This window comes from Kogia breviceps, chromosome 10, assembly GCF_026419965.1.
Source record: "Kogia breviceps isolate mKogBre1 chromosome 10, mKogBre1 haplotype 1, whole genome shotgun sequence".
Taxonomy (NCBI): Eukaryota; Metazoa; Chordata; class Mammalia; order Artiodactyla; family Physeteridae; genus Kogia; species Kogia breviceps.
The window spans coordinates 19,806,598-19,833,810 of record NC_081319.1 but is presented as its reverse complement, the minus strand read 5'-3'; the positions used below and the strand labels follow the sequence as shown (position 1 = coordinate 19,833,810).

Genomic DNA, 27,213 nt, shown 5'->3' with positions numbered 1-27,213 from the left:
ACGCTGACAGTCCGGGCTGTACCATCTCCATGCAGGCTTCTGGGTAGCAGAGATCGTGAGAACTACACCGGGCCCACAAAATGCCTTTGGAATTGTTAAGTCTCATCTCTCAGGAGAGAAAAGCCAAAATCGACTCTCAGAATATCTCCGAAATATCCAGAGGGCCTACCATTAACCAAAAGGTCCCCCAAAGATTCAAAATCCTGACAAGCATGTTCTTCTTGGTACCCTTGGAAACGGAGCTCAAGCTGGAATGTGGAAAGGAGAGGAAATGTTTCACTTTTTTTTTTTTTTTTTCCATGATAAAATAGCTAGTGATGGACATCATATTTTGGGTGAAGAATCCAAGGTGTCTTTACTAGGTCTGACGGAACGCGGGGAATCAGGTCAGAGCCGTCCGAAGGTGGCAGGGCTGGTGGTCACTCTTTCCCGTTCATAAACCTTGATATTTCCTTCCACTGCTGGTTCAGTGCAGGCAGCGTTAACTTGTCTTACAAGGACAGACTCTAGGGACAAGTAGAATGGATCCTCATTCGTGACAGTGCATTTGCCCGGTACAAGGGACCGTTCTCCCTAAGGTACGCTTTCTTTGGGGAGGAAAAAAAAAAAAAAAGCAACAAATTGTCTGTACATCTTGGCACCTTGTAAAGTTTTCTTTCTTTTTTTCTTGTTTTTATACAAAAAGTTCAATAGCTTTGACACTCCCCATGATTAATCACTACTTCACTGATAAACTTTGAAAGTGTGACCCTGGAATTTCATCATGCAAAATATTTACTGCAGCAGGAGAAAACATTGTGTAAAACAACATTTTTTTTTTTTTTCTCTTTTCAAACGCATGAACTTGTTTAAGATATAGCCAGGAAGGCAATGGTAGGATAAACACAAGGGATAGGAATGTATCAAAAAACAGAGGAACTCACACCGGCAGGCACAAACACCAAAAAAACCTGTACAAGATGCTCCGATCAATGAGAACAGGAAAAAAGGAAAAAAAAAAAAAAAAAAAAATCTGTCAACTATGTTACAATTTTAAAAGCCAAAAAAAAAAAAAAAAAGAAAGAAAGAAAAAAGAAATTTGGGAGTTTCTCCCTCCCACATGTCAGGAAATGTCATCCAATATTCTGAAAGCAAGAATAACTAAATAAAATACATGTGCAGCATATTCTGCAATTCCATTACATACAGTAGTTTTTTTTTCCAAAGGTTTTTCTTTTTTTTTTAAGTATCGTTAATATAAAGCAGTTGCACAAAAAGCAAAGGTGTTTTGACAAACAGGTGTATGCATTTATTCCTTTTTAGGAACAATATCTAAAAAAAGAACCACCCTCCGCCCTCCCCCAAAAAAGACAAAGAGTCACACAGACACATCGGGATATATGTACAACATAATAAACCCCATCCTAAAGAAGCAACTGGGATACCCCCCAAGGGATACAGAATCAGAACTGGAAAAATCAGAGTGAAGTTTGCTTGCTGTAAAGCCTGAGAAATTTTTTTTTTTTTCAGTTGGTTCTTCTGCAAGGCTGTGATACCTGCAAAGATATGTAAAAGCTAATTTTTCTTTTTTTTTCTTTTTGCTACAGTCTTTAGACTAAGCATGCAAGACATACGACTAAGTGCAACTGAGTGAAATGTATTTTTTTTTTAAATTTTAATCATTCCCTAAAGGTTTGAACTGAGGTATGCGTACTAACAGTTTCTCATGCTGTTAACTTTACTCATGTCTAGCTACACATGCTGAGAATGAACTAATCTACCAGATTTTTATCCTCTTTTGAATACCAAACTAACCAGCAACCACTCAGTTTAGAAGCACAGGGCCCCCTTCCCATGACCCTGTCTGGCTACTGCCTGCACATCATGACGCTGCCTGGAAAAGTTGGAAAAAAAAAAAAAAAAAAAAAAAAAGTAAGTCTCGAGTGACCACAGACTGCTCTTTATAGAGAAAGCAGTGTGAAGCTTCAAAAGTAACTGCCAGAGAAGTTTTTGTACCAAGCTTGTGAGTGGACGGGAATGTTACTTTTTTTTTTTTTTTTTTAAATGAAAAATGCTGACGCAAGCCTCATCCGGAAAAAAGGAAGGAAAAAAAGGAAACCTTAAAAAAAAAAAAAAAAAAACCAAAACCCAGAGGATATATATGCCAAGATAAACCCAAATGAATGCAGTGATCATAGCACAGTCCTTAAACAAAAGTGGCATACAATCTTTCTTTGAAAAAGAAGTGTCTTCTAGAAATACTATTACGCGGCCTAGTTCAGTTGTGGAAGCTGTTCTGTTCTCTCTGAATTTTACCTTCACTTTATCTCAACTGCCTCCTGGACTGGGCACCCCCTCAGTTTCATGTGCCGTACACTGGTTTCTTGCCTTGGAGATGGTCATCCCTTCTTTCTATTGCTCCCTTAATACTGTGTCCTATTTCTCTCTTCAGTAGCCCCCATAAGTTCTCTTTACAAGAATGCATTTTGGTCTCTGTAGAAGGAAAAAACAAAAACAGAAACAAAAACCGAGGACTGAAAAAAAAAAAAAAAAAGTAACAACTTTGGTTCCATTACCTACTTGGTCTTCTAAATGTCCTCTATGGTGAAGAAGCAGTTCTCTTAAGTTAGCAATAGCCTATATCTCATCAATTGCCTCTAAATTATTTTGCCTCCTTTGATCAACAAGAAGAGGATATTTGGCTTCATCAGATAAAGCATAAAAACAGAGAACATAATTTACCTTTGTGGAATATCTTTGGTAATTTTAGGGAAAAAAAAAAAGGTACAAAGCATATAAATTAAGCTCCAAAAGGCTCTTAAACTAAAACAAAAGCTACACTCTTAGGTAAATAAATGAGTGACAGGAAAGGGGTGCAGAGTGGAAGCGTTCAGGGGTTCCAAGGACTGAGGCTGTACTGACCCATGACTGTCATGTTCTGTGCACCATGTGTGTTTCCCCAAAAGCCCAGGGCTGAGCTGTGCCCCCACCTGCCTGATGTCTTCTGCTGTTGGTTTTTGAGACTGGGTTGGTGGGATGATACTGCCTCACATGCTGAACTGCTGTACCAAATCTGCACGTTGGAAATTAACACTTGAGCATTTGCTGAACCCAGTCCTCATTAACTCGCATAGCAAGTTCAATCTGAAATCTAATTTGCATTCAAACAGATGAATGCCACCAAGCAGGTCTGAATGGACGTTTCGGTTTGGGGCCACCACGACTTTGAGCACAGTTGCTCCGGGAAGCCAGCTTTTGGGCCATTTGGCAAACCAAGCAACCCACACTGGTTTTAACAACTGCGAGCGCCTGAGGCCCATCTCAACTAGGTCATCCCAGGGATGGGCTTCCACAGCCACTGTCAGTCGAACTACTGCGAGAATTTTTTTTTTTTTTTTTTGGTTTGTGGGTAAGGGGGCTGCTGCCTATGTCTCTTTGTGCTGGTAAATGCTGTGGCATTTATTAAGAATGATGGTAGGTGCAACATTAAAAAAAAAAAAAAAAAAAAAAGGAAAATCTGAAACAACCCCCTTCCCACCTTCCAATACTGTTTCATGGAATGAATCTGCATGGTTCCTAGGGTGTCTCTTTATTTGTTTTTTCTGTCATTCATTCTCTTTCTGGCAGGAACTTCACTTCTGGGTGAGAGGACCTTCACGTGTCGAGTGCAGCATTTGGGACCTTTTTGCAAAAGATCAAAACGGAATGTTTTCTGACTTTGGAGAAAACAGTGGTGATGTCTGAAGGAACATGGAATGAGTGACAGAAAACTACGAACGAGAAATGACATTCAGCTTCGTATAATAAAAACACCTATTAACATTCATCACAAGGTACAGAAAACTTGAAGCCTCCAAGAGGCCGTGGGCCCGAATGGAGGCCTGAGGTCAGAACTTAAAATGGTATAGGAGAAGCCAAAAAAAAAAAAAAAAAAAGAGCAATACATTAAAAAGTTTGGGATAATTATTTTTAAACCCTCCCCCCAATACACACACAAAGAAAGGCCTTCCCCATCCCAACTGGAAGCAAAAAAAAAAAAAAAAAAAAAAAAAAAAAATGGAGTAAAGGCAGTGATAATCAACATGCAGTACTGTGCAAATAGGTCGTCCATTGGAATCCTTAAATTCTGGGCAGAGGCTTGGTCTGCAGCTTTAGGTGCACATGCTCAGTTGGGTGTCCTCATTGTCCAATGTCGGCAGGACTGCAGTTCAAAGTCTGCTGCTAAAAGTGAATCAGTTTAGCAAATTTACAACACTGATGTTGACTGTTAAGAGAGGAAAATCCCCAGTACCAAACAAGTCCATCCAATGCACAGAGTACAAATTCCTTTTTCAACAAAAAGTAGAAAAATCAAAAATACTCCCAAATGGGATTCTTGATGGCACTAAGAGTTAACACATTGCAGAGTTGTCAAAATGTAGTGAAAAATCCTCCAGACTGTACAACCAATGGAGAACGATTTCACTGCAAACTTTTGACGTGTTTTGTTTTGTGTGCCCCCCCCCCATCTTCACGCTCTTGGGGTCGGCCTGCCCAGATGTTCACTCCATGTCCTCATTTACTGGTTCGTCTTCGTAATCTCTGTCGTGGTCAAAATCTGGACTGTGGTTGGCTGTTGTCACTAGGGATAGCGGCCCTTCAGCTTCCTCGGGATCCAGGGGCTCTTCTTTGACATGTACAGGATGCCTGGAAAGACAAAAGAAGGTTCACCGTGGGGACTTCCCAATGCAAGGTAAGTCGGGTGTTCTGGGTAACACAAAACCCCCAGTCTAGGGCTGTGATGTTCGACACAGCAGCCACTAACCACGTGCAACTGTGAAAATTAAGACCATTTAAAATGCCATTTCTCAGTTACACTGGCCACATGTCAAGTGCTCAAGGGCCACATGTGTTGGCTAAAGGCTACCATGTTGGATAGCACAGAGGGAGAAATTTCCATCATCACAGAAGGGTCTCTGGACAGAAGCATCAGGGGGTGTGTCCCCCTCCCGTGGTGTTTCTTACACTTCAATGTGCACAGAGATTACCGTGGGATCTGGTTAAAGCGCAGCCTGTGACTCAGCAGGTTTGGGGGGTGGCCTGAGACTCTGCATCTCTGACCAGCTCCCCTGTGATGCTAACAGGCCCCGTAGTGGCCTGCTGGGTGGAGGAATACAAATCTTCAAATAATCCCGTGAAGCAAGAACCGGTTAACGCAACAGTGGTTTGTGGGGACCACTGTGTGCAGGAGGCTGGGCTAATCACGGCTTGCTGTGTGTTCTGCTTTGCTAGTTAACATGCAGAACCTGTGAAAGAACTCTCCGGAGACCAACCCCAAGCGAGGGTCTATCATTAATCAACTTCAAGCAAACACAGCAGAGAGACACCATGATACATGCTGGAAACTCCAAATTAATGCATATTTTTACAAACTGTCAATAAGGCAAGAAAAGCCCTGCCAGGAAACACAAACGGAGAGGAAAAGGCGCGCTCGACACAACAATATGATAAGAAAGCAGAGCCCCGATCAGAATAATAACGCTGTCAGCTGTAAACAAGGCAAAACATGAGGCCCGGCTGGTAGCGGCCACCGGGACGCAGGGCTCCGATGAGATCTGCCGACTTGCTCATTATAGCCCAGCGCACGGTTCACCTGAAGGGGCCTGCGGGGGACCAACGCGAAGGACTCCGATAACAATTGAGAAATGTTGTTCCTAAATCATATTTACGACCGATCCTTTGCAAATTACAAATTACTTTCGGTGTTGGGGTTTTTGTTATGTAAAAGAACCATTCAAGGTTTTGTTTTTTTTTTTTTAAAAAAGAGAAGTCCCATAGCAGGAACGGGCTGCAGAAGGGAGGCTTTTTTTCATTGACGTTATCAAGTATTACTAGTAATAAGAGGAGGTGCTGGGGATGGTGGCCTTCCTAAATAACTGATGTTGTGTGCAAACCCCAAAGGCCACTTGAACCCTTGAAAAACCAACAGAGGAGTGCTTTGGACTGCCCTTTGACACGTGAACCTCCAGAAGACCAACTGACTGTAAAATTAGCACAGGCTAGAGAGTCTGTGGGGGTAGATGTTGGGATAAACAGCTTTTAAAAAATAGGGCCCGGGGCTGGCGATGCAGGGGACACGGGTTCGAGCCCTGGTCCGGGAAGATCCCACGTGCCGCGGAGCGGCTGAGCCCGTGCGCCACAACTACTGAGCCTGAGCTCTAGAGCCCGCGAGCCACAACTACTGAGCCTGCGGGCCTGGAGCCCGTGCTCTGCAACGAGAGAGGCCGCTGCCACGAGAGGCCCACGCACCGCAGCGAAGCGTGGCCCCCACTCCCTGCAACTAGAGAGGGCCCACGCACAGCAATGAAGACCCAACGCGGCCAAAAATAAAACAAAACAAAAAAATAAATTTTCTTTAAAAAAACAAAAAAACAGCAAACCATTAAAAAAAAAAATTGGGCCCGTATTCTTACAACCTATGTGCAAAACGAAGTATACCCAAGTTTTATCAGAGTAGTATGTTTTACTAGTGTGGCTCCATCTATTTTTAGTTTTTTAATGGGCCTATTTATTTGTGTTTCAGCATCAAGATCCAGGACCGGATGCATAATTTGCAGAGCCCAGTGCAGAGTGAACATGTGTCTGAAAAAGTCGTTGAGGATTTCAAGACGGAAACAGCTGAGCTTATTAAAACTTTTAAGTGTGGGATCCTGCGTGACTCCATACATCGAGTTGCCTGGGAAGTCGGCTCCGGTAGGACCCCCTATATTCTTTTGGGAAGAGTTAGGTGTGTTGATTTTTATTCCGTAAAAAAAATTAAAAATCACCTGTAAACCCTAATTACAGTAGATTTTTTTGGTTTTGCCTATCCTCTTCCATTTGGGGCCGTGTTTTTACATATTGTACACGTAGCAAGAATGTGATTATTTTGCTACCTTTAGTTTTCATTATTATGGCTATGAGATTCCAGTGTGATGATAATAGTTCCTTAATACTGGGCATTTGGGGATTGTCTTTTGCTCACGCCCGTACCCCGCCCCCGCCCCCGCCTTGCTCTTTGTAGAACACAGTGACCGCTTTAATCCATATTTCTGTTGGTTTACCTCCTTAGGATAAATTTCTAGGAATAAAATTGTTGGAGCAGAGGCGAAAACGTCTTACGGTTCTTATGATTCAGTGTGATATTAACTGCCAAAGAAGCTTTATCAATTTAGACTCAACCTCATCAGCACCAAGCACTGCTTTCTAAGAACATCGTGCTGCTGAGCAGGTATAAGAAGGAAAGCTCAGTTACCGTAAACTGTGTTTTTTGGATGAGTGACAATGGTGAACATCTCTTCCTGTTTCAGTTTCGTATTTGCACTATTGAGAACTGTTACTTCAAACATGACCCCCCCCCTCCTGTCCTCTGGTAACATGGCTCTTGTGACACTGATTGGATAGGAGTGTTGCTGACTTGTATGTAGCCTGCACTGAGAGTCAGCAGTGTTTCCCTGATCAACATTTTCCTATTTGCATTTTTTTTAAACTACCAGATGTATTCACCTTTTCTGGTTTACAGAGCTGAATTTGATGACAGAGATGATACAAGGCTATATGGTTGGGAGGGGTGCTGGGCCCTGGAAGAGACTGGCGAGTCTTCATGAAGTTCTTGCTTTGTAATTTTAGACTCGGACAAATGTTTTGCCCGGCAGAACAAAACACAATCCCGCCACCCCCCCACCCCCCCGCCAGTCCCGCCAACAAGGTAGAGTTCACGGGAGAGAGTATTTTGTTTTCCCCTGAAATCTGCAACCCAACTTCAGGAAGGTTTTCTTTCGTCCCAAAGACACAGGTGACGACCCTATGCACGCGGGCTCAATCCCAGCACCTACTGCCGAGTGGAACCCCAGCAAAGGTGAACTGACCAGGTCTACAGTGTGACAACCTGACAACACAACCAGGTGAGATACTAAGGCTTCTTAAAACTCCACAGAAATGAAATCCTGCTTCGAGACATTTCGTGATAGCAGCAGATCCCCGCCCCCGCGGCCCTTCCTCCCCCAAGCTGGGGCAAAAGCAGTAAATAAGGCATGCAGGGCTTTAGAGAAGGATCTCCAGGCGAGATCCATCTCGGGTAAGATGCACACTGCTTAAGATACTGTGTTTCGTGGTCTCCCAGCTGCCTCTTGGGAGATGGAGCTGCACGTGGTGCCTTCTACCCTTGCAGGTCACCCCCGCCCACAATGCCTTTCTCCCCGACTCCTGCTTCCGAAAAGAGCTCCCATTTAATAACTGTGCAAAACCCCACATTTCCTTTCTTACATCTGAGTAATTCCTTTGTTTAGCTACTCTGGGAACAGAAGAGTTCTTAAGGCAAGCTGACTGGTGTTTAAAGGCGTTGTGTTCAGAGGGTGTGGGCCCATCATGGAGTATTTTGCTTTGTGGCTCCTTTAGCCCCTATCAGGATAAAAGTATAAGGCCCCAAAGCCATAATTACGTGACTACTTTGTAGCGTTTGTTTCAAGAGACAGACAAAAATTTTGTGGTGTTTGAGTGTCGCAGAATGGGTAAGAAGTTCTATTTTGACACTCGATAGTAGCTGGGGTGCCTCATTAACTGAGGCCCTTTAAGCCTTGCTGTCGAGTTTATGGCTTGATTGATTCCAAGAGAACAGAACAGGTGAGAAACAAGCCGCATCATAGCAGGGTAATGCACATTGGACCAGAAAGAAAACTACGTCATTATAGAATCTGCTTAATGGAAAGTTGAGATCAAAAGGAGTTAAGCATCTCTAACAAACGCGGAGAGTAGGCATAGGGAATGGGCTGATGACCAACAGTTATTTTTAGCCAAATCATTTATTTTAGTGTCAACCTGTGAGATTTGAGCAATACAACAGTACGCTTTGGGGCATCTTCACGCAGGGTTTCTTAAAAGGAAAACACACACACGCACACCAGTAAAACCTTCATTTCGTGAAAAATTAGGCTGATTGCTTGCTGTAAAGCAAGGTTTCTGGTAATACTTGGGGTTAACTCAAAGTCTGAAATAACTTTATGGTGACTCTATCTTGTACAGCAAAATTAGCCTCAGTCTAAACTGCTGTGAGAGCTTTTTACCCAAGTACCTTTTTCATTTTCTTCTCTTTTTTCCGTGATCCTTGTTACTATAAATAATAGGAACACACATCAAGTAAACGTCAGCGGTCTATGGATACTATGCCAAACACACAGTCTCTCTTCCAGTCCGTAACTTCAGATGCTTTGGCTCCAGTAAGTATTCCCTGAAGCAGCGCACATGCCCATTTACGTGTGCTCTGAACTTCCTTAATATCTTAGTAAATACTCCTGTCGTGACAACCATTTCGAGATGAATACGGGTGTGATAATAAAGTCAGAAAGACCAGGTTGCTTGACGAAGGATGATCGATGGCAGTAGCAGCGTGAGAGAGAAACACAGTCTTAAAACGCCGTGGAGTACATGCTAAGAGACTGTGGCTATCAATTTAAAACGATTATTTTCATCTCTAAAGGTCCTTTTCAGAGCACTTTGGGCATGCAATTCAAATGCTGAAGAATCAAATTTCAGATTCGTCCAAACCCACCACTTTACCCGCGCTGGCAGGAAGCATTTTGCCTTGGTTGGTGGGTGCCAGTTCATGCTCTTGCTAACTGCCACAGGTCATATTTTCCATTCTGATCACTCAAAAATGCTCTTAAAATAAGACGCTGGTCAGGAATTCAGAAACACTGTGTAGACAAGGGGTTCGTTTCTAAGAGCTGCCAGCATGGCCAACACTGAATAGGCTTATCCCCTTAAAGCGGGCAGCGGGTTTCGCAGAGACTCGCTCAAAGCCAGAGGCTGTCATTCGACAGCATCTCCCGCCAATCCTCTCGGGGGAAATGTGCTTTTCTTTGCTCTTGTACAACTTTTCCTGGGAGAGAGGGAGTCGTTACCGTCACCCCGCCTGCCTCCCATCACCCAGCCGAAAGGGGCACCACGCACGGCCCTGCCCGTGGTGTGCCCGGCCCTGACGCCACGCACGTGCAGCCTGGGAGAGCCCTCGCCCCTCGCTCTGTCCGCTTCCAGCCGTGCTCATTATACTGCCGTCTGCTGCTATAATGCCCCTATTAATTTTCCTTTTGATATTTTAAGAGCAATCTATAAATCATGTCGCCTTTCGTTCGTGCCATCGTCAGTGCTCGGTAATGACGCTTCGGCGTGGCGTCTGCGCTTCCGTGTTACCACGTGACCAAGTAACCAAGCGTCCTTTGCCTCCCTGCTAGGTTCAGCCCGCCCGCACGGTGAAACGCAGCCAAGAACTCTGTCACCGGGATGCGTTCTACTGCTAGGAGGAAAAGGTAATGTGGCTGAGATAATGGCCTGAGCCGAGCCGGCGAAGGCCGAAAGCACAGGTGTCACCCATTTTATGGCCTTGGGCACTCGTGGGGCTGCATGAAGCCTATATTCTGTAACGGGAACGTCAGTAAATGGTCCTCCTAGGTGCGAACCGAGCTAAAGGTTTCTGGACGCACCCACTTCTATCTGGGTTCTAGGAAATCAGAAGTTACAGAAAAGGTGTCAAAAGCCGCCAGAGGAGACGGGGCTGGTGTGCACCTCGAACAGGGGGACCGGGATCCGCGGGCACAGGCGTTCTGGGGTGGCGGGTACTCACACGGCTTGCATAGGGGATCTGCCCGGGCTGCTGTCGCTCTCGTTGCTGTTGGTATGCTCCATCGCCCCGTTCAGCTCTTCCCGTATGGCACTGGCTAGGTTGCCCAGAGTGGGGTTTCCCATGGAAGCGGTAGTGTATAGAGGTATACTGTTCTCAGCCATCGAAGCCTGCCATCAACCGAGAGAAGATTTATGAAGACAAGGGTGTACACAGACGGGGAAGCTATCAATTATGGGTGGATTCAATGATCTTCGCTTTCACGGCATTCTGGCGCGGTTGGAAAAGACAAGTTTCTAATAGGTGTAGAAGGATTTGTGCTTTACAAGTCAGGCTGCTGACACACGGCCCGGGCTGGGTCTCAGAGAGCTAGCTGGAGGGACCAAAGCGCCCGTGGGGGGGGAGGGAGGGCTCAAGTCAGCCCTGCTGGGTAGAGGCACATGGGTTTAGACAAGGCTATCTACCAGTAACGAGGTTTCTGTCTGATGCCTTTTTTTTTTTTTTCCCCTGCGGTACGCGGGCCTCTCACCGTTGCGGCCTCTCCCGCTACGGAGCACAGGCTCCGGACGCGCAGGCTCAGCGGCCACGGCTCACGGGCCCAGCCGCTCCGCGGCATGTGGGATCTTCCCGGACCGGGGCGCGAACCCGCGTCCCCTGCATCGGCAGGCGGACTCTCAACCACTGCGCCACCAGGGAAGCCCTGATGCCTTTTTTCAAGAGGAACGGAATATTTCTAGATCACAGGGACATATAATGGAATTTTCCTTTCTTTATCCACTTTGATGACTCCAGTATTGGATATTATTAAAGATCTGAGCAGATTACTCTGGCCACAGAGGCCAAATTTATAAGAACTTCCATAACCATTTGTCTTCGAGCCTACAGTAAAGGAAGAGATTATAGAAGTGGAATCCATGTTTATCTCCCCGTCCCCATCATTTCCATTGGAATTAATTATTTTTGAATCTTTTTAGTGTAGTTTGAGATAACTGGTTGAACGGTAACTCTAGGTACTCTTTCAGGCTCTGACCAATCACCTGGAATTTGAGGACTGAAGAAGAAAGACATCTCTGGCAAAAGGAAGCTGTAAATCGTATTCCTTTTGGGTATGTAAGTACCTCCTTCTTGAAGGTGACCAAGTCCCTCCCTCCAAGCGAGTATCAATGACAAAGTGTGGAAATGGAGGGGAAAAGAAAGAAATCCTCAACTCTGTGGTGGGATTCTGTTCTTTTTGTTTGTTTGTTTTTTAAATCCTACTGCGGTTGAATAGAACGACCACCCCAGTCTGAGATGCGGACGACAGTCAGACATATGACTGGGCTAAAGTAGCCATATTGTTGCATTTGGGTCGTGATCCTGACCCAGTGACTTTTCATTTTATTAAAGAGGACAGATGTTCAAAAACTGGCAGCTGTAATTAGACCCAGATTTATCAAAACGGTCCTCTTGCAGACTACACTATGCCCGGTTTTCCGTCCTAATGGGGAAAAAAGTGCAATCACAAGACAATCTGGCGTGGTGACTCCAACTGGCCAGTCATACACGAGTCCAAACTGTTCTAGAAATCCTGGCTCTGGTGAGACAGTAAGAGCCAAAACCCAAGAGAGGACGCGTACAAAGCTGGGCTGCAGAGAATCCGCCTATTAAGACAATCACAGGCTCACTCACTGTACAAACTCCAAAGCCAGGAACGCCTTAGCGATCCAAGCCCCGCGATGGATGCCCCATCCACACCTACCGCAGCCTTGGCTAAGGGTCTACTTCGAAGGCAGGCCCTCCGCAAGCCCCCGGCTCTCCCTTCCCTTCCCGCCACTTCTGAATTTATATAACAACTGCCTTCTTTTAAAAAAAAATGGAAAAAAAACCCCTGTTTTCATTTCCAAATGTGGTGAACTCATTTTGATGAACAGCACATCTGAACATTCCTCACTCCCCTACAGTTTGTCAAATAATTTGCATCAAGTCCTTTTTTCAACAGATCTCTTGTAACTGCAGTAAAGCACTTTTTTCTTTTTTGGCAGAGTGAAAAGACAGACCCATTGCCCGATTTTTCTACCCCCGCCCCAAGGTGCAGCTGGACAAGCATCTCGACTGCCTTTGTTTGAGACAACACAGTGGTCCTGCCTCTCCCCGACGTGGAAGTTCTGCTGGGACCATCATGTGAGTCTCTCTTTCCTGGAAATACCACAAAAGCCATTTCACTGCTACAGTCAGAATGTGGCGAAAGCGGGGCCCCTCTCTAGCCTGGTAGTTTTTCGCAGCTTCTCAAGTCAAAGATTGAGAAGTAAAAACAAAATGGAAATGTTTCTAGGATGTAGTCTTTGGGACGAGCTGGTCATGTACAGGGCAACCTTTCGGGGATGATTCGTTCTCCGTGGCTCTTAATGCGTTCTAGGGCAAAGCCATTTCCGATGGGGACTGGGTCATAAAACCTGGGCTGGCGGTGGTGACAGGCATCCAAAGGTAAGCGTTTTACACTGACCCCTTGATTCTCAGACAAAAAGAGATGTAAATGAAAAAAACCAGCCTGGTCGCCTAGAAACCTGGTGGGCTCCTTCACAATAGAGGCTGTTGGACATTCTCTGAGCGAGGGAGCGAAGGAACCCACCAGAGCTTCGAAACATTTTCACCAATGGCTTAGGTCTAACCTAGTGGTTCTTTCCTGTCTATGTAGGAGAGGGGACGGGGGGGAGGGGGAGGTTTACAATTTTTATGATGGACCTAATTATATAAGTGATCCTATGCCCACAGTATGTGGTTTCATGTCACACTGGCCCCTCTGCCAAAAAAAAAAAAAAAAAAAGGTCCTTAAGTCAAGGTGCAGAAGTCCCTAAGTCCTGTCCGTCTTGGAATGTTTGTTAACCGCTCTGAGAGGCCCGGGGGAGAGGCAGTCTATAAATACGAAGCTTTACGGTTACCCTTAGTTACTTCACTTTTTCAGAGCATAATGCAATCTGTCCCGAGTCCAATGTTTTATTTCTGTAGTGGATTCGGCTGTCCTATTTTATATATTGTATATCACGCGTTATGTTGCTCTAGTAATCTTTTGAAGATGTTGTTCCACTATTATTTTTACTTGCCTTGAAAAATGGAAGTGGGCGGGAAGGGAAGGCCTGCTGGTAGACTCTTTATTTAATTTGCACAGCAGAAAGTTGTCCTAGGGCCTGTCTACTGACCCAGGACCCAGACTCCTAGAGGAGAGGAAAAAGATCCATTCCTCAAATCCTGACTTGAGATGCATGTATTCACCTCACTGCAGGATGGACATCAAGTGTTCTTGGAAAACGGCAGGGGAGTTTGGGGCTATTGCTGGAAATAAGAAAGGGTGCACAGGGGGCCAGAAGCACATGTTTCAGAGGTGAAACACGAACGGTTCTGTAATGATAAAGCTTCCAAATTGAAATCAGTCACAGAGTTCACAGAATCCAGAGGATCCCCGTTGCTGGGGGGGTGGTGTTGTTGTGTTGCTTTTGTTTTTTGGCCTTGCCGCCTCATGAATGTAAAATGTGCCTGTGATCTTGATAGAGCAGCCTTTAAATTCACACTTTACAAGACTCCAGGGAAAATAATCAGTTACTAATGAACGGTATTTTACAGTGGCGGCATCTAAGCGTGCTTTTCATTTGCTTTTCGCAAGTTACTGTGTGAACTACAAGTAATTAAAAGAAACTCAGTTCCTCCTATTAAATTTGGTTCGGGCTAAAAATTTATACATGCACGCACGCACACTGAAAAGCTAAGGTCAGTGAATTTGCCTCTGAACTGAAACTGCGTAAGAGGCATATCATCCACCCTCGGGAGCCTTGAGCTCCTGCGGAGTGAACCTGGGAAACCGATTCTCTAGGGCGCAGAGGAGGCGCTCAGCAAATAGTTGTTAAAAAGGAATAGCCAGAGCTCTCATCCTGATCGCCTCTTCACTGCACTCTGTTCCCCTTAACGCTGAGCGTCTCCACCGAGTTTGCATCCTTAGCATGCCTTAAGGAGCCTTCCTTAGACTTCTCTCATTTGCGCCCTTCCCTCACAAAATTTTAATATCTCTTTGTGCTTTACGGCCCTTTGCAGGAGCCCATGATACTGTCATATTTAAGTATCAAGAACGCACGCTGCAACGGTCGGTCACGGGCTCGGATCACATACGTCACACATCTAAGTTACCGAGATCGCTTTGGCCTGCGGTCTAGAACAATCTACGCGGGTCAAAATCCAACAGGACCACGGACGGGCCAAAGGACCCTGCCTCCCTATGACCTCTGGAGGGGGGTACCCAGGTAAGCCTTAAGGAAGTGTACTACAGCCTTCTCTTCGACCTAGGAGATGACTTTACCGTTGGGTAACGGAGAAATACGCGACAAGCCAAAGGCTTGATGGATGCCAGGGCTGCCCCGGTAACTCACGTTTGGCTGTTAACCTCCCTCCTGCTCAATCCCCGGGGCTGCGTCCCCTGGCAACGCCGGTTACGTAAGGAGGGCTTGGTTTGTCAGTAGGAAACCAACGTTCTGCGAGCTTATTACGTAACCTTGAGCAATCCGCTGGAAACCTAAGAGTTTCTCCTTCAACACCTCTATCGCTTGAACAAAAACAGTTTACTTTTACCAAGCGAACCGAACCCCCCCCCCACTCTCTCCCCAGTGAACAGAGGCTAAACTAGACTTTAAAAGAAAAAGGAGCCGAAGTAAAAAAAAAAAAAAAAAAAAGCTCTGCTTTCTCTTTATGCCCGTGAACAATAGAAGGTCATGTGACACAGTGGCCTATCATCCAGCACATTAATAGCTGTGCTAGAGTAATTACACTTGTGGTATTTTTGCCTCAAGTGAAATTCTGAAATAAGAGGATGGAAATTATGATACTGCTGATAAATATTAATAAGTGAACTTTTAATTTTTTTGCCACAATATTCAAAATGCTAAGCATCCTGCTAATGCTGAAGCAGCCCGACGTGTTTGCCTCCAGGGAGTACGATGCTTTGTGCACTTAAGAAAAAAGTTTAACGGAATTAAAATTTAATATCTAATTAGAGCGAGGCTAATATATTTTGAAATGAGTGCGGGAGCCATGTGCCGCCGCGGCAGAGTCCGGACGGCCGTTAATCTTACCTGTAAAGCTGCATTGAGAGGTGTACAGTAGGCGTGGCTGGTCTGCATGTTTTTAATAAGGGAAGGGTTACTGCATAAGAGAAAGATAAAAACTCAAAGTTAAATGCAATCAACCCCGCCACCGCCCCCCCCCGAGTTTTTCGCGAAGTCTCGTCTTAAGCTTGCCGCTATCCTTCCAAATCAGAAATGTCCCCCAGCCAGAAAACCAAAGAAAAGGTGGGGTTCGCCCTAGGCGCTGGCTTTGTGGGGCTGCTCGGTGTGAACCTCCCCGCCCCGGGGTGGGAGAGGCTTTGCGCGCGTTCAAGCAAACTGGGGGTAAAATTCTGGATTAAGTTATCATCGCCTCGGGCACTCCCTCCGTCTGTCTCACAAAACAGCGACCTCCCTGTAAATGGGTAGTAACCGCCCGGACTCCAGCAGGAAGGCAGATGCTCTAGGGCCTCGGGCTGGGGAAGTCAGCAAGCCGACCGGCAGGGTTTCCTGGGAGCCAGCGGGAGGAATCTTGCCTCTTAAGCTTCTCCAGGCTTTGAATTCTAGAATGAATGCTAGAGGAACGGCAGGGTAGCTCCGAAGAAAAGATCTTCAAGGCTCGTTTATTGCCAAAAGAAGATGGAGAGAGGGCTACTCCAGGGGAGGGTCAGGCAGCCGAGGTTGGGTTCCAGTCCTTCGGGCACAGCCGCAATTTGCGAGGGTACGAGAATACTTTGATGCTGTGTCCATTACCGACCCAATGAAGACAAGATAGATGTTGTTTTAAGGACAGCTGTAGCCAGGAGGGATACACATACTTCTTAAAAAACAAAACCAAAAAAATCCTACAGGAGGCTACTGAGGGAAAGAAAGGGGTGGCTTCCGGGGGGGAGGGGCGGGGGTGGGAAATTATGTACGTTTCCCAATGGTCCCTAAAGGAAGTAGATGCACGGTTCTCCATTTCTTTCCCATGCTTGGAGCCCTTTTGGCATTCATTTCACTATATTTATATCGTTATACTGAGTGAGCCAAGAAGAAGAAATTTATCCCAGTAAATACACATTTTAACTCTAAAGAAGGAAGTTTCCTCTTCCCTTGGAGGAATTAGGGGGTCACGCAAAAGCACCGAGTTATAGGGTCCCCGTAAAGCTGCCGAATCAAAAGCCAACCGATATTTGCATTAAAGACGTCAAAAAAGCATTATTCAAGGCACTGGTGTTCCAAAGAGAAACGAGAGAAATACATGTACAAATCACACGATTTAGTTCCGTTGCAGAAAGCCGTGGCACTGCTACGTGGTGAAATGCAAAACTATCATGGGATGAGTCAACCATGCAAAGCCAAAGCAACAGCAGAAACAAAAAACAAAAGCAAGTAAAGGCTCTTACTGTGCGACAAGCTCGTCAAAGTTTTCATCGGGGCAGTATTTGCGAGGACGGCCTCGTTGAATATGGCGGCCACGTTTAAACTCTTCATCATCAACTGTCCAAAAGGACCCAAACTCATCCTCTACTCTGATAAAGCACTTATGCAGTGAGAGGTTGGTGCGAATGGCACCCTGGGATAGGAGCAGCAGCAAAGGAGATGAAGTGGCAACAAAAGGAGGCGGGGTTGGGGGCAGAACAGACATCCAATACAGGGAACAGGAGAAAGAAAATAAAATGCAATAAGCATAAGCCAATGGTTTGTGAGGGTTAATATGCATCGCCACCTAAAAGCTACTAGCATGTGATGCAACAAAGACCAGCAAGCAGGGCAGGGGGACTGGTGGGTATACAAAACAGGAGGGATGAAATGCTTTTTTGCTTCCCTTAACTGAGACAACGTAAAACCAGTTCTTTGGTCTAACACCATCTAGCAGCCAAAAGCCTCTACGTTACACTTGTTAGCGCAATCCAAGCTAGGCTAAGAAGTTCAAACATGGTGGACGTACCCACTGATCTTTTGTGGCCTTCGTTTTTGGAACTCTACTTCATCCACTGTCCATACTGCCCCTTTAACGTTTTCTACTCGCACAAAACACTTGTGAAGACTAAGATTATGACGCACTGCATTCTGCAGCAAGTATAAAAGAGAGAACATTTACATTTTCTATAAGAAAAGACTCCAAAAACAGCAGTAAATTCAGCCTAACAGTCCACAGTTGTAAAACCGTCCCCAAGAACTGGAGCTCCCACCCCCACGGATGACCCTCCTGGGGTGAAGGGGGCCTCTTCCAAAATCAGAACCCGAAATGATGACTTAATTGTGTTTTGGCGTTTCAGTCTAGTCTCTGGTGAACAGTTAAGCAGAGGAAAGATTTTTTATAATATGCCTATTAGCCCCCAAATAGGTTTCACGGCCAAAATATAAAAGTAATGTTCATACGACTTCAAAATCAGGAAACGGGTAAAGCTAAAACTGTCCCTTTTAAACCCAACTTGTCTCTCCGACAAAAGGGGTAATTTTTAATTTTTTTTAAACCTTGAAAGATGATAATTACTACTGTTAAATACATTTTGCGTCTTTTTAATTCGTCAAAGTGTTGGCTTTAACACCTTCGACACATTTTGCTCAGGTTTATTATGAAGAAATTGACCCTGGATTTCTACCACTGAGTATCACCTCCTGTAGCTGATGGGATGGGGGGTGGGGGGGGCAGTGAGTAACGTGACCCCCAGTGGATCAGTGTCCATTATCAAGCTAGGTCTTACCTTCCCAAATATAGAAATGTTGGCCCCTCACTGTGGGCAAGTGCTTTTAAATGACTGAGAAAATGCCAAAGGAACCCATGAGTAGAACTCTCGTAAGTGGATGGTTTCTTTCCATAGACACGTTTCTTTCTTAGGGTTGAAAGTCATTTCCGGTCACTCCTGAACTGAGACCCTTGACGTCTATAATCTACCAAAGGAGCACCTCAACGGAAGGGTGAAGAGTTTTGTAACGTCTCCTCCTTCCTGAGTTTCAGGAACAATCCGCACCCCTTACTTACACTAGGTACAGTGACAAGCATGGCTTCATCTCTTGAGTTCTCCTGGGTGAACGTGATTGCCACCCAAACCTGGACGTGAGGCCATTTCAAAGAGACCCATATCACTTACTCCCAACTTTCTTCTTATAGGGAAATGAGTAGGCAACAACAGGGGCGGGAGAAGTGGGCACTTACACCACCCCTCCCACCCCTTGTAAGTCCCTCAGTCCGTCTGCTGCCCATTGCTCACACAGTCTGTATTCCTTCCCGTACCCTGCGATATACCTCATCCTTCCAAGTGGCAGATCTCGACCTGTACCTTGAGAGGTGTTTCAGTTTGTGGATGAGCACCATTAGCGACTCCGTGAGGAGTCATGCTAGAGAATGGTGATTTCTCTTGTCTGATATGGAATATTGAGAAGGTGACGAGAGGAGTGTTATCACACGACATGATGAACTGCTCACAAGGAGAAGCCACAGGACAAATCCTCAAGGAATTTTTGAGGAATGTCAGCATAACTGGGGTGGGTTCAGACTTCCAGGTGACTATGAAAAGACACCCCTGATTCAAACAGGTTTGAGAGATTCAAACAGGTTTGAGAGGTCTGCATCAAAACAAAACAAACATCTCTGGACAATGTTGGGCGTTTTTTTTTTTTTTTTTTTTTTGGGGGGGGGGCGTGTTTTAATTCCAGTTGGTAGGGCAAAGTTCTTGGCGTATAAACTGTAGTCTGGTCTTTAAATAGGCACTTTCTTGTTTAATACTGCACAAAGGCAGAGGATAAAGGATGCTAAGGGTCTACTCTATCTCCTACAATGACACTGAGGAGGCTGAAATAAATAAACCCAAATTTCCTGAAAAAGAAAAAAGAAAAAAAAAAAAAGTCCAGACAGAGCATGTGTACCTATCAGACACCTTACTGGGAAAAGAAATCAACATCTCTCCTCACCCTAATCACGGTCTAAGTTTTCCAGTAAGTATCAAAATGTACAGAACTGTACATTGTAAAGCCATGTCTGAAAAACAGGACTGCAATAGATCTGTCTGAACTATATAAAACTGTAAAGTCAAAACTTAAGTTTGGTTTGTTTTCAAAGACCGTGCATCCAAGCAAAAGCAACTGGAAATGCAGAGTTTCCCACAAAAGCTGAGTGAACTCTTTCCAGTCATCACTTTAACTGGGCATTTTATCTCCTGTCTAAGATGACAGTACAAATAAGGACACATGGAGAAAATTATATGTATTTATGAGTCATTAAATACTTCATTTAGGACTGTTTATATGAAGGGCACTTTTTCCTGCAGTTTCTGAAAATGAAAAAGTTAAATCTGAAGATCTGAGCTTAAATATCACATTCATAACGGGTAATTATTTTAAAACTTGATCATTTGCTATTTATAAAAGGCAATCTGAAGAAAATGTCTGCTTCATGCTTATACTTCCGAAATTCTGAAAAGCATTCACAGCTGAAGACTGTTTTCTATTTTACATCTCAAGGCAGGCTGAGGAAGAGAAGGGAAGATTTGTGAACCCAGGTTCCTTCAGGGCCCATGTGTCTTAATGGAAATAAAAAACCTACTTTGGGCCATAAGAGAGAATTCACAGCTCTCTAAGGTTGATGAATTAATTCTTTGGTTATATTCATTTTCTTTCAAAACGCTATTTTATGAGGAATGTAGTAGAGGAAATGCGTTTTCTGTTGTTTTTCTCCCATATAAATTATGGAAGTAGCAAGGAAGACCTAGATGTCCAGCAAAGCATGTTTTCCTTGCATCCTATAATAAATCCCTATCGTATTTCTAATAATAACATGTAAAATATCCAAAAATATTTGGATTTTAAATATTTCTAAATTTGGGGGAATTTAGGGATTACAAGAATGCTAGATAGTAAAGGTGCAAAAAAAAAAAAAAAAAAGACTCAGATTGTATCTGCTGCCCCTTTTTCTAAAGTAAAACGATCAAAAACCAAGAAATTTCAAGTGGGAAAATCCAAAAACCGGTGAGGGTTTAACCGAATACAATGGAATCACTACTAACAGAACCTCCGAACCAACTGCTGAACTGGGATTGAGGTATGTCATGTGACCCCAAGCCTTGCTGGGGGCATCCCACGTGGAGCTATGGAATCTGACCTGTTTTATGTATAGCAAATGCTATTACAGTCAAGTCACATATTTCAGAATTTACTTTTCTTCCCCAGAGCGCCTATGAATATCTGATGGACAGTCTCTTGACGTAAAAAAAAAAAAAAACAACCTTAATAATATATATATTGGGTTCTCCTGTAATAACTCCAATATACCAATATAGCAAAACAATATATACGTAACTTACAACACCTGCATCTTACCGACAACAAACTCTCTCCTATAAATGCCAAGATCCAAGACTCAACAGGCCTGCAAGAAAGCTTACCTTCCACGTGGCAGCATTACGCCGGAAGTAAGCAAACATTCGTGTGAACCAGTTATAGATTTCATTTAGTGTTAGCTGCTTTTCTGGAGATTCGAGAATGGCCTGTGAAGGAAAAGCAACAGAGAAAGATAATTTATGGCCAAATCAACAGAACCGTCATTATACAGTTTCTTGAAAACATAAAATAACCGTGATGCTGAGCTAAATCCTCAGGAAGGTTTCACAAAATGATCTAAGATTAATGGTTGTATTTACCAGTTCAATAGCAAAATTCAAAATGGAATTATCTAATTGTTTTGAGTTTTTATTTCTGTTTCGGTACAGAAATATTAATTTATTAGTCATTCATAAAGCAGAATCAAAGAGAAATGCAAAACATTTCACTAGCTGATTAAAGCTCAGTAATTATTTAGAGCTCAGATTAATTCTAGGGATCAGAGATTACTGTAGCTTGTGATAATTGACTTGCCATCTTTAAACAGGCTCATTTTCACTGTTGTGTGAAATGAATTTCCTAATAATCACATCGTATTGTAATACTTAATCAAGAGCAATTATGTTATATATTGCAGATTTAAAAAACCTTATAGAACAGGTTTTAGCATGCTTGCATACTAAACGGTTTTAAATCTACTGCATCAATATAATACATCCATGTACACCTATACCTTCTGATATAATTTCACACCCCGCGTTATTTACTTACCTGCCTAATTAAAGATGCATATGTAAATGGTGGTCTAACTTCTGCGTTCTTATAAAATTCTTGGTTCTGCGCAATATCTGCTAAATAAGAATCATTGTCCTATTAATCATCACTTTTTACAAAGAGGCTGGTCGACAAGCACTGCTGATCACAATTCTCCCCGAGGCAAAAATGGAGCATCTACCTGAAGAGATGGGCACGTTGTATTTGTCTGAGTACCGCCTGCGGATGGGTCCCACCGTGTGCATGCTGGCGGTGGTGATGACGGAGGGGCCTTGGGTGACGGGAGTGATGGGGGCAGTGGGGGTCGTAGGAGTATGAGGTAAGCTCTGTGGAGAAGCCTCGGATGCAGACTTGGAGAGTGTGACACTTGATACCAGATTCAGCTGTGAGGAAAGGAACAGTTCTTAGAAGACCTCCAGAAAAAAACAGAGCAACCAAGAAAGCATCTGCAATGCAGCGGGAATTATCCAGGGGAGGCCTGCCTGGTTTTATGCCTCACAGTAGATTTTTATCATCAGCTGAAATAGGAGGCGAGTTCCCAGGTAAAAAACCATTCACTTTATTTACTTATTAAAATTTCTAACATCCTGTCCCGTGATTCTTTTTTTCTAATTTATTTTCTTTTATTGTAGTTGATTTACACAATGTTGTGTTAGTTTCAGGTGTACAGCAAAGTGATTCAGATACACGCGCGCGCACACACGCATACACCTATATCTCTATATATATCCCCATATATTCCTTTTCAGATTTTTTCCCCCATATAGGTTATTAAATAATATCTCTTACGATGTTCTCCTTTCCTGCTGTTGCTGAGACAGGTTTTTTCCCAAAGACAGTTAAACAAGTGTTTACAGACACAAAAGGGGTTACCTAGCCTGGTGAGTTTGAGAAATTCTGGGTCAAGACGTTTCTTTAATCACGACTTCGCACCCTTACTATGCCCTGTAAACCTCGAAAGGGGAGAGGGAGTCCTTGTGGCCCCACGAACGCTGATGTTGCAGGAAACACCATTTGGGATGCGTTGGTATCAACCCGAGCTCTTAGACAGAACTTTCTGGAATGTGCTAGTACAAGCGACAAACTTTTTACTTAATTTTAAGAAAAAGGAAAGTTGTCCTAAAATAGCCACATATAGCCACTGGCTACAGCACACTGGGACGGGCTAACTCGACTCCAGGATGAAACTTCATGGATGGGAACTACTGCTGAGAGGTTTGGCCTGTGACTCATATGGCACCGGCTCCAATAAACATCCATTTAGTTCCATCAGCTGGCAGAGACTAACCTCTGAAAGCTTTCTCTGTCACCTTCATTAAACTCTATCCAATACAGGATTGGAATCATTTGTTTAAAAAGAATATGGCATAGGAGAGAGAGATCTGGAACTGTAAAACATTTTAATTCTTTTCCTTCCAGTTTCAAATGCGTAGTAACAAAATGGAATAATCCAATGCTTCAAGTCCGGACATACGCACTAGTTATTTGCAGGAGCCCAGAGGAAACTGAACGAGCCCTGTTTCGCTCCTTCCTTCCTTCTTTCTTTCTTTCTATCTGTTTCGCCTGCACCTTGAAGTGTTTCTCTGATTAACAACTGGAAACGTGAGCCTGCCCCCCTTTCCAAAAACTCGTTGCTACTGAAATATTATTAAGTCTGGCTACATTGAAGAACTTGGTTGTTTTCAACAGAGTTCTTACAGTTTACCCAGAACTGCCCTCTGAGGAGCTTGTAGCTGCCCCCAATCCAAGAAAGTTTGGCCAAGTAGCCTTACTTGGTATCACTATCTCAAACCAGATTGTGAATCACTTAACAAATTAAGGCTGGTTCACCACTGCCACAGTCCTAAGTCCAAGACATTATTTGTGGAAAGTATTAAAAATGAGATTCCTCTGAGATCATCATCAAAGAGCAGATGAAAAGAGAGTTCTAATTTGTTGGGAAGACCCAACCTTACTCATACCCTAGTAATGAGAAATATCAAATATCGTTGAGAAAGTATTAATGGAAAAACGTAAACACGGCACTGGAAACTGAACGCTGGGTTGCAAGCTTTCGGTTGGGCTTTCCTTTTTCTCCCTCCCTTGAAATGCTGACTCAGCCAACACCAGACCGCCACCGCCGCCTCCGCACCCCGCCCCGCCCCGTCCACCACCAATCCCTACACCCTATGCTCCCCCCCCCACACGCCTGATAAGGGCAAGCTGTGGAGATGGCACCACCCTTATGCATCCCCCAGCGAGCTGGGCAGATGCCGGGAGCTGCTTTTTTATTAGTGCTGGAAACTTGACTTCATGACACACGTTGGCAAACTAAGTGCTAACGGTCTAGCGTGGCAGCCACGGGATGGAGTGGATCTGGGAAGGCTGGGGCTGACCTCCTCTTGGCCTTGGGCCTTCAGCGCCGACCAAGTACAGGAACAGCGTGTCTAAGCATCAGCCCAAGCAACGGGTCAAGGAAGTTAGGCGCACGAAAGGCTAATGCTCATAAATATTACAGCTTTTAAAATTCAGATGCTCTTAGGCTTAAGAGTATCCGAACGCTCGGGAAAGTCATGGGTACCATGTGTAAAAACCACGTTGTGAAAGCCCTGCCACCGCCTGGTCTCACTGAATTCTCATGACATCACGAATACTTCAGATGTTGCTACTCACAGTTCACAGATAAGCAAAGAGAGGCTCCCGGGAGATTAAATAACGTGCCCATATTCACAACCTGGACTCAAAATCACATACACACTGGTGATTCTAGGCCCTCTGTAGAATAGTCTCCTTACGCCCAGATGATGGGAACCCGGGTTCATTGTTCTGCATGCTCATTTTTGCAAGGGACCCGGGGATTAGCTTTTATCCCTGCTTATAACTGACGTTCAGTACATCTTTCCCAGCAAACACATGGCAATGGGAACTGAAATGACAAAAGAAGGAACAGAACAGACAACTGCTGCCCTCGAAGGGCTTACCATCCAACGCAGACACTGATCAAAGGAAAACAGGCGGAGCAACCATGAAACAGTTCCGAGAACTCACTCGCTTCTGGGCTCTTCGGTTGAAGAACAGTACCCTCAGGACCACGGCGTTCTTTAAAAGGTAATGAAAATTATAAACACAGTGTCCTCAGGAAATATGCACACTCCCTTTCCAGTTCTGTGAGGAAGAGCCACTGGATCCACCAGGTCCACTGGGTTCTAGTCAATTGCCAACACCCCAAACTCGTGGAAACATTCAGCAAGTGCAGGCCCATCGCTTGGGAGCTCACCTACAAGAACAGACAAGCCCCCACGATACGGGTATACAAAGTCATAAAACATGAAAAGAATGTCATTCTTGCAGCCTTACTACTTGGGACTGTTTCTACTGAAAAAGCCACAGTCAAGAAGAAAATCCCTCCCGGTTAGCACGATCCACGAAGAGAGAGATGCAGCTGAATTTTCTGGAGGCTCTGAGACACAGGTACCAAGAGGAAATCAACACCAAGCCAGACCAGAAGAGAGCAGAGAGGGTGGTTGTTTTTTTTTTTTTTTTTTTTTTTTTACCAGGCTTGACAAATGACACCGTGATTCACACCCACTGCTGGGCTGTCTCTAATAAGCCACAGAGGAAGTAGCCAATCTCGGCTAATTACCAGATAAAAATGTATTGTAAGGGCTCTAATTAGGAGACGAGGATGGAGGTGATCTAATGATTAAATGCTGCATTCGACTGACCCCACCATCAATGTGCAGTGGTGCAAGATGTCACTGGAATATTTTTTAGAAACAGTAATTTTATTTCGAGGAGGGGAGGCAGTAATATTTGTAATGATGGCTATGAGGTAAACTAATTAAAAGACAGTTCCTAGAGGAAGAGGGTGGCTGAGAGCAGCTGTGGCCATTCCAGAACCAAGTGCCAAGTCTCCACAGAGGAACTGCAGTCAAGTGGAAAATTTCTGCCTGACCTCTGCCCCTGCTATTAATTTGCAGGAAAACTAATGACACATATACATATTCCCACAGAATTGTTCTAATTGCTAATTTGCCAAAGGAGCCCCGATTCCAAATTAAACACGACTGTAGCCTGCGAGGGAAGAAAGAACAAAAAGCTGTAAACCCCAAACACAGGGTGCTTCGCCTCGTGAAATCATCTGAAGGCTGAACCAACAAGTTAATGAAATGTCAACCTTGTCAACTGCGATCGAAGTTTCTTAACTTTGAAACTCGGGCTGGATGATCACATGCTGGTCTCGAGGAGAAACCATCTTTGGGGAGGAAGGTCACGAAGGAGTGACAAGATGGAGCAGGGGAAGGTTTCAACACAGGCTCTGCGTTCAAACCGGACCTGCTCTTTTCATTAAGGTCTCTCGCTAAAAAAACTGGACCCCCCCCCCCCACGCCCCCCACCACACACACAAAATTAATTACAGACTTAGAACACAAGAGCAAACCGGGAACGGTGAGGGGCGTGCGGCAATCTTGAAAGATTCACCTGGACTGTAAACTATTAAAACTTAATAATATAATCATCAATTAGAAATGAAAGCATGTGTGCTTCGCGTTTCTGACTGTGGCTCAGGTTGGAAGAGAGAATTTTTTTTCTTCCGGGGTCTGGAGCAGAAAGGGATGGGGACTGGGAGGGTTTCTTTTCCTATTTTTCAGATTGTGTTCATTTTCTATTTAAAAAGAAGTCGCTATGTTTAGAGAAGTTAGTAACTCTGATATTTTCTACATGGCAAGTTTCCATCATGTGATGATTTCGGCAAAGATAATCTCTTTGAAACGCCGGCCAAGAGCTTAAATTCTTATGTCACTTAAGATTGCCGTAGGGCTTTATTTTTTATTTTTTTAGTTTCTAGGCACTCTCAACCATCGGCTTTTCTCCCAGGTCAGTAGTTCCAAGGGGGGACTATCCTAGAAATCTTACCCATCCAAACAACTGGAACCATATCAGCTGCCCGGTACTCGGCCGAGCCCCTTCTCGAAAGATTTATCTTTCGTTTTTAAACAGTAACCTCCTCTCTCTCTTTTAAAGACGGTGAGTCACTCCCCTTTTGAAAAAAAAATCAACAAACGGCTGAGGTAAACCCCAGACAGAAACAGACTTGTTGTAAGGATTCCCATAGGAACTCATCTGTATTTTTTGTTTGTGCTCTTGCCTCGCTTCAGAACAGATGCTGAGAACAAAAGGCAAACCTGTAACCCAGACACCGAGGGACCCAGCCGCTCAGTATGGACTTTTCGGGCTCACTCGTTTTTCTGCTGTTGGTTCGACTGGCCGGAGCAGGTGAATTCCAGACACGAATCCCTCGCGTTCAGAGGTGGCCTTTTCTGAGGCCGGAGGGATGGGAAGGATGTTACCAGACCGTGGCAAGGGGTCGGGGGGGTGGCCTTGGGGAGAGCTCTCTCTGCCTGGTCCTGCTACTGCCTTAGATCTGGGCCCTGGCGCGGGGCAGTGACCGAGAAGGTGGTCCCCCGGAAGAACCTCGGG

General features: G+C 44.5%; 1 protein-coding gene across 18 annotated transcripts in view; it reads right to left on the bottom strand.

The window, feature by feature from the left end:
- Positions 1–1,263: 1,263 nt before the first annotated feature.
- FOXP1 (forkhead box P1) overlaps positions 1,264–27,213 on the bottom strand; it is a 602,646-nt gene continuing 576,696 nt past the window's right edge. For 12 of the 18 annotated variants that reach the window (XM_067043615.1, XM_067043616.1, XM_059077906.2 and 9 more), the window contains 7 exons: positions 21,935–22,136; positions 21,751–21,830; positions 21,045–21,146; positions 17,609–17,730; positions 15,706–15,775; positions 10,616–10,782; positions 1,264–4,665 (listed from right to left, as the gene is read on the bottom strand). In XM_067043615.1, the coding sequence (XP_066899716.1) occupies positions 4,521–4,665; positions 10,616–10,782; positions 15,706–15,775; positions 17,609–17,730; positions 21,045–21,146; positions 21,751–21,830; positions 21,935–22,136 (888 nt within the window). In that variant the 3' untranslated portion in view covers positions 1,264–4,520. Of the gene's footprint in view, positions 4,666–10,615; positions 10,783–15,705; positions 15,776–15,894; positions 16,416–17,063; positions 17,234–17,608; positions 17,731–21,044; positions 21,147–21,750; positions 21,831–21,934; positions 22,137–27,213 lie in introns of those variants that run through there. The other 6 variants (XM_059077909.2, XM_067043624.1, XM_067043627.1 and 3 more) reach the window with 4 other exon arrangements.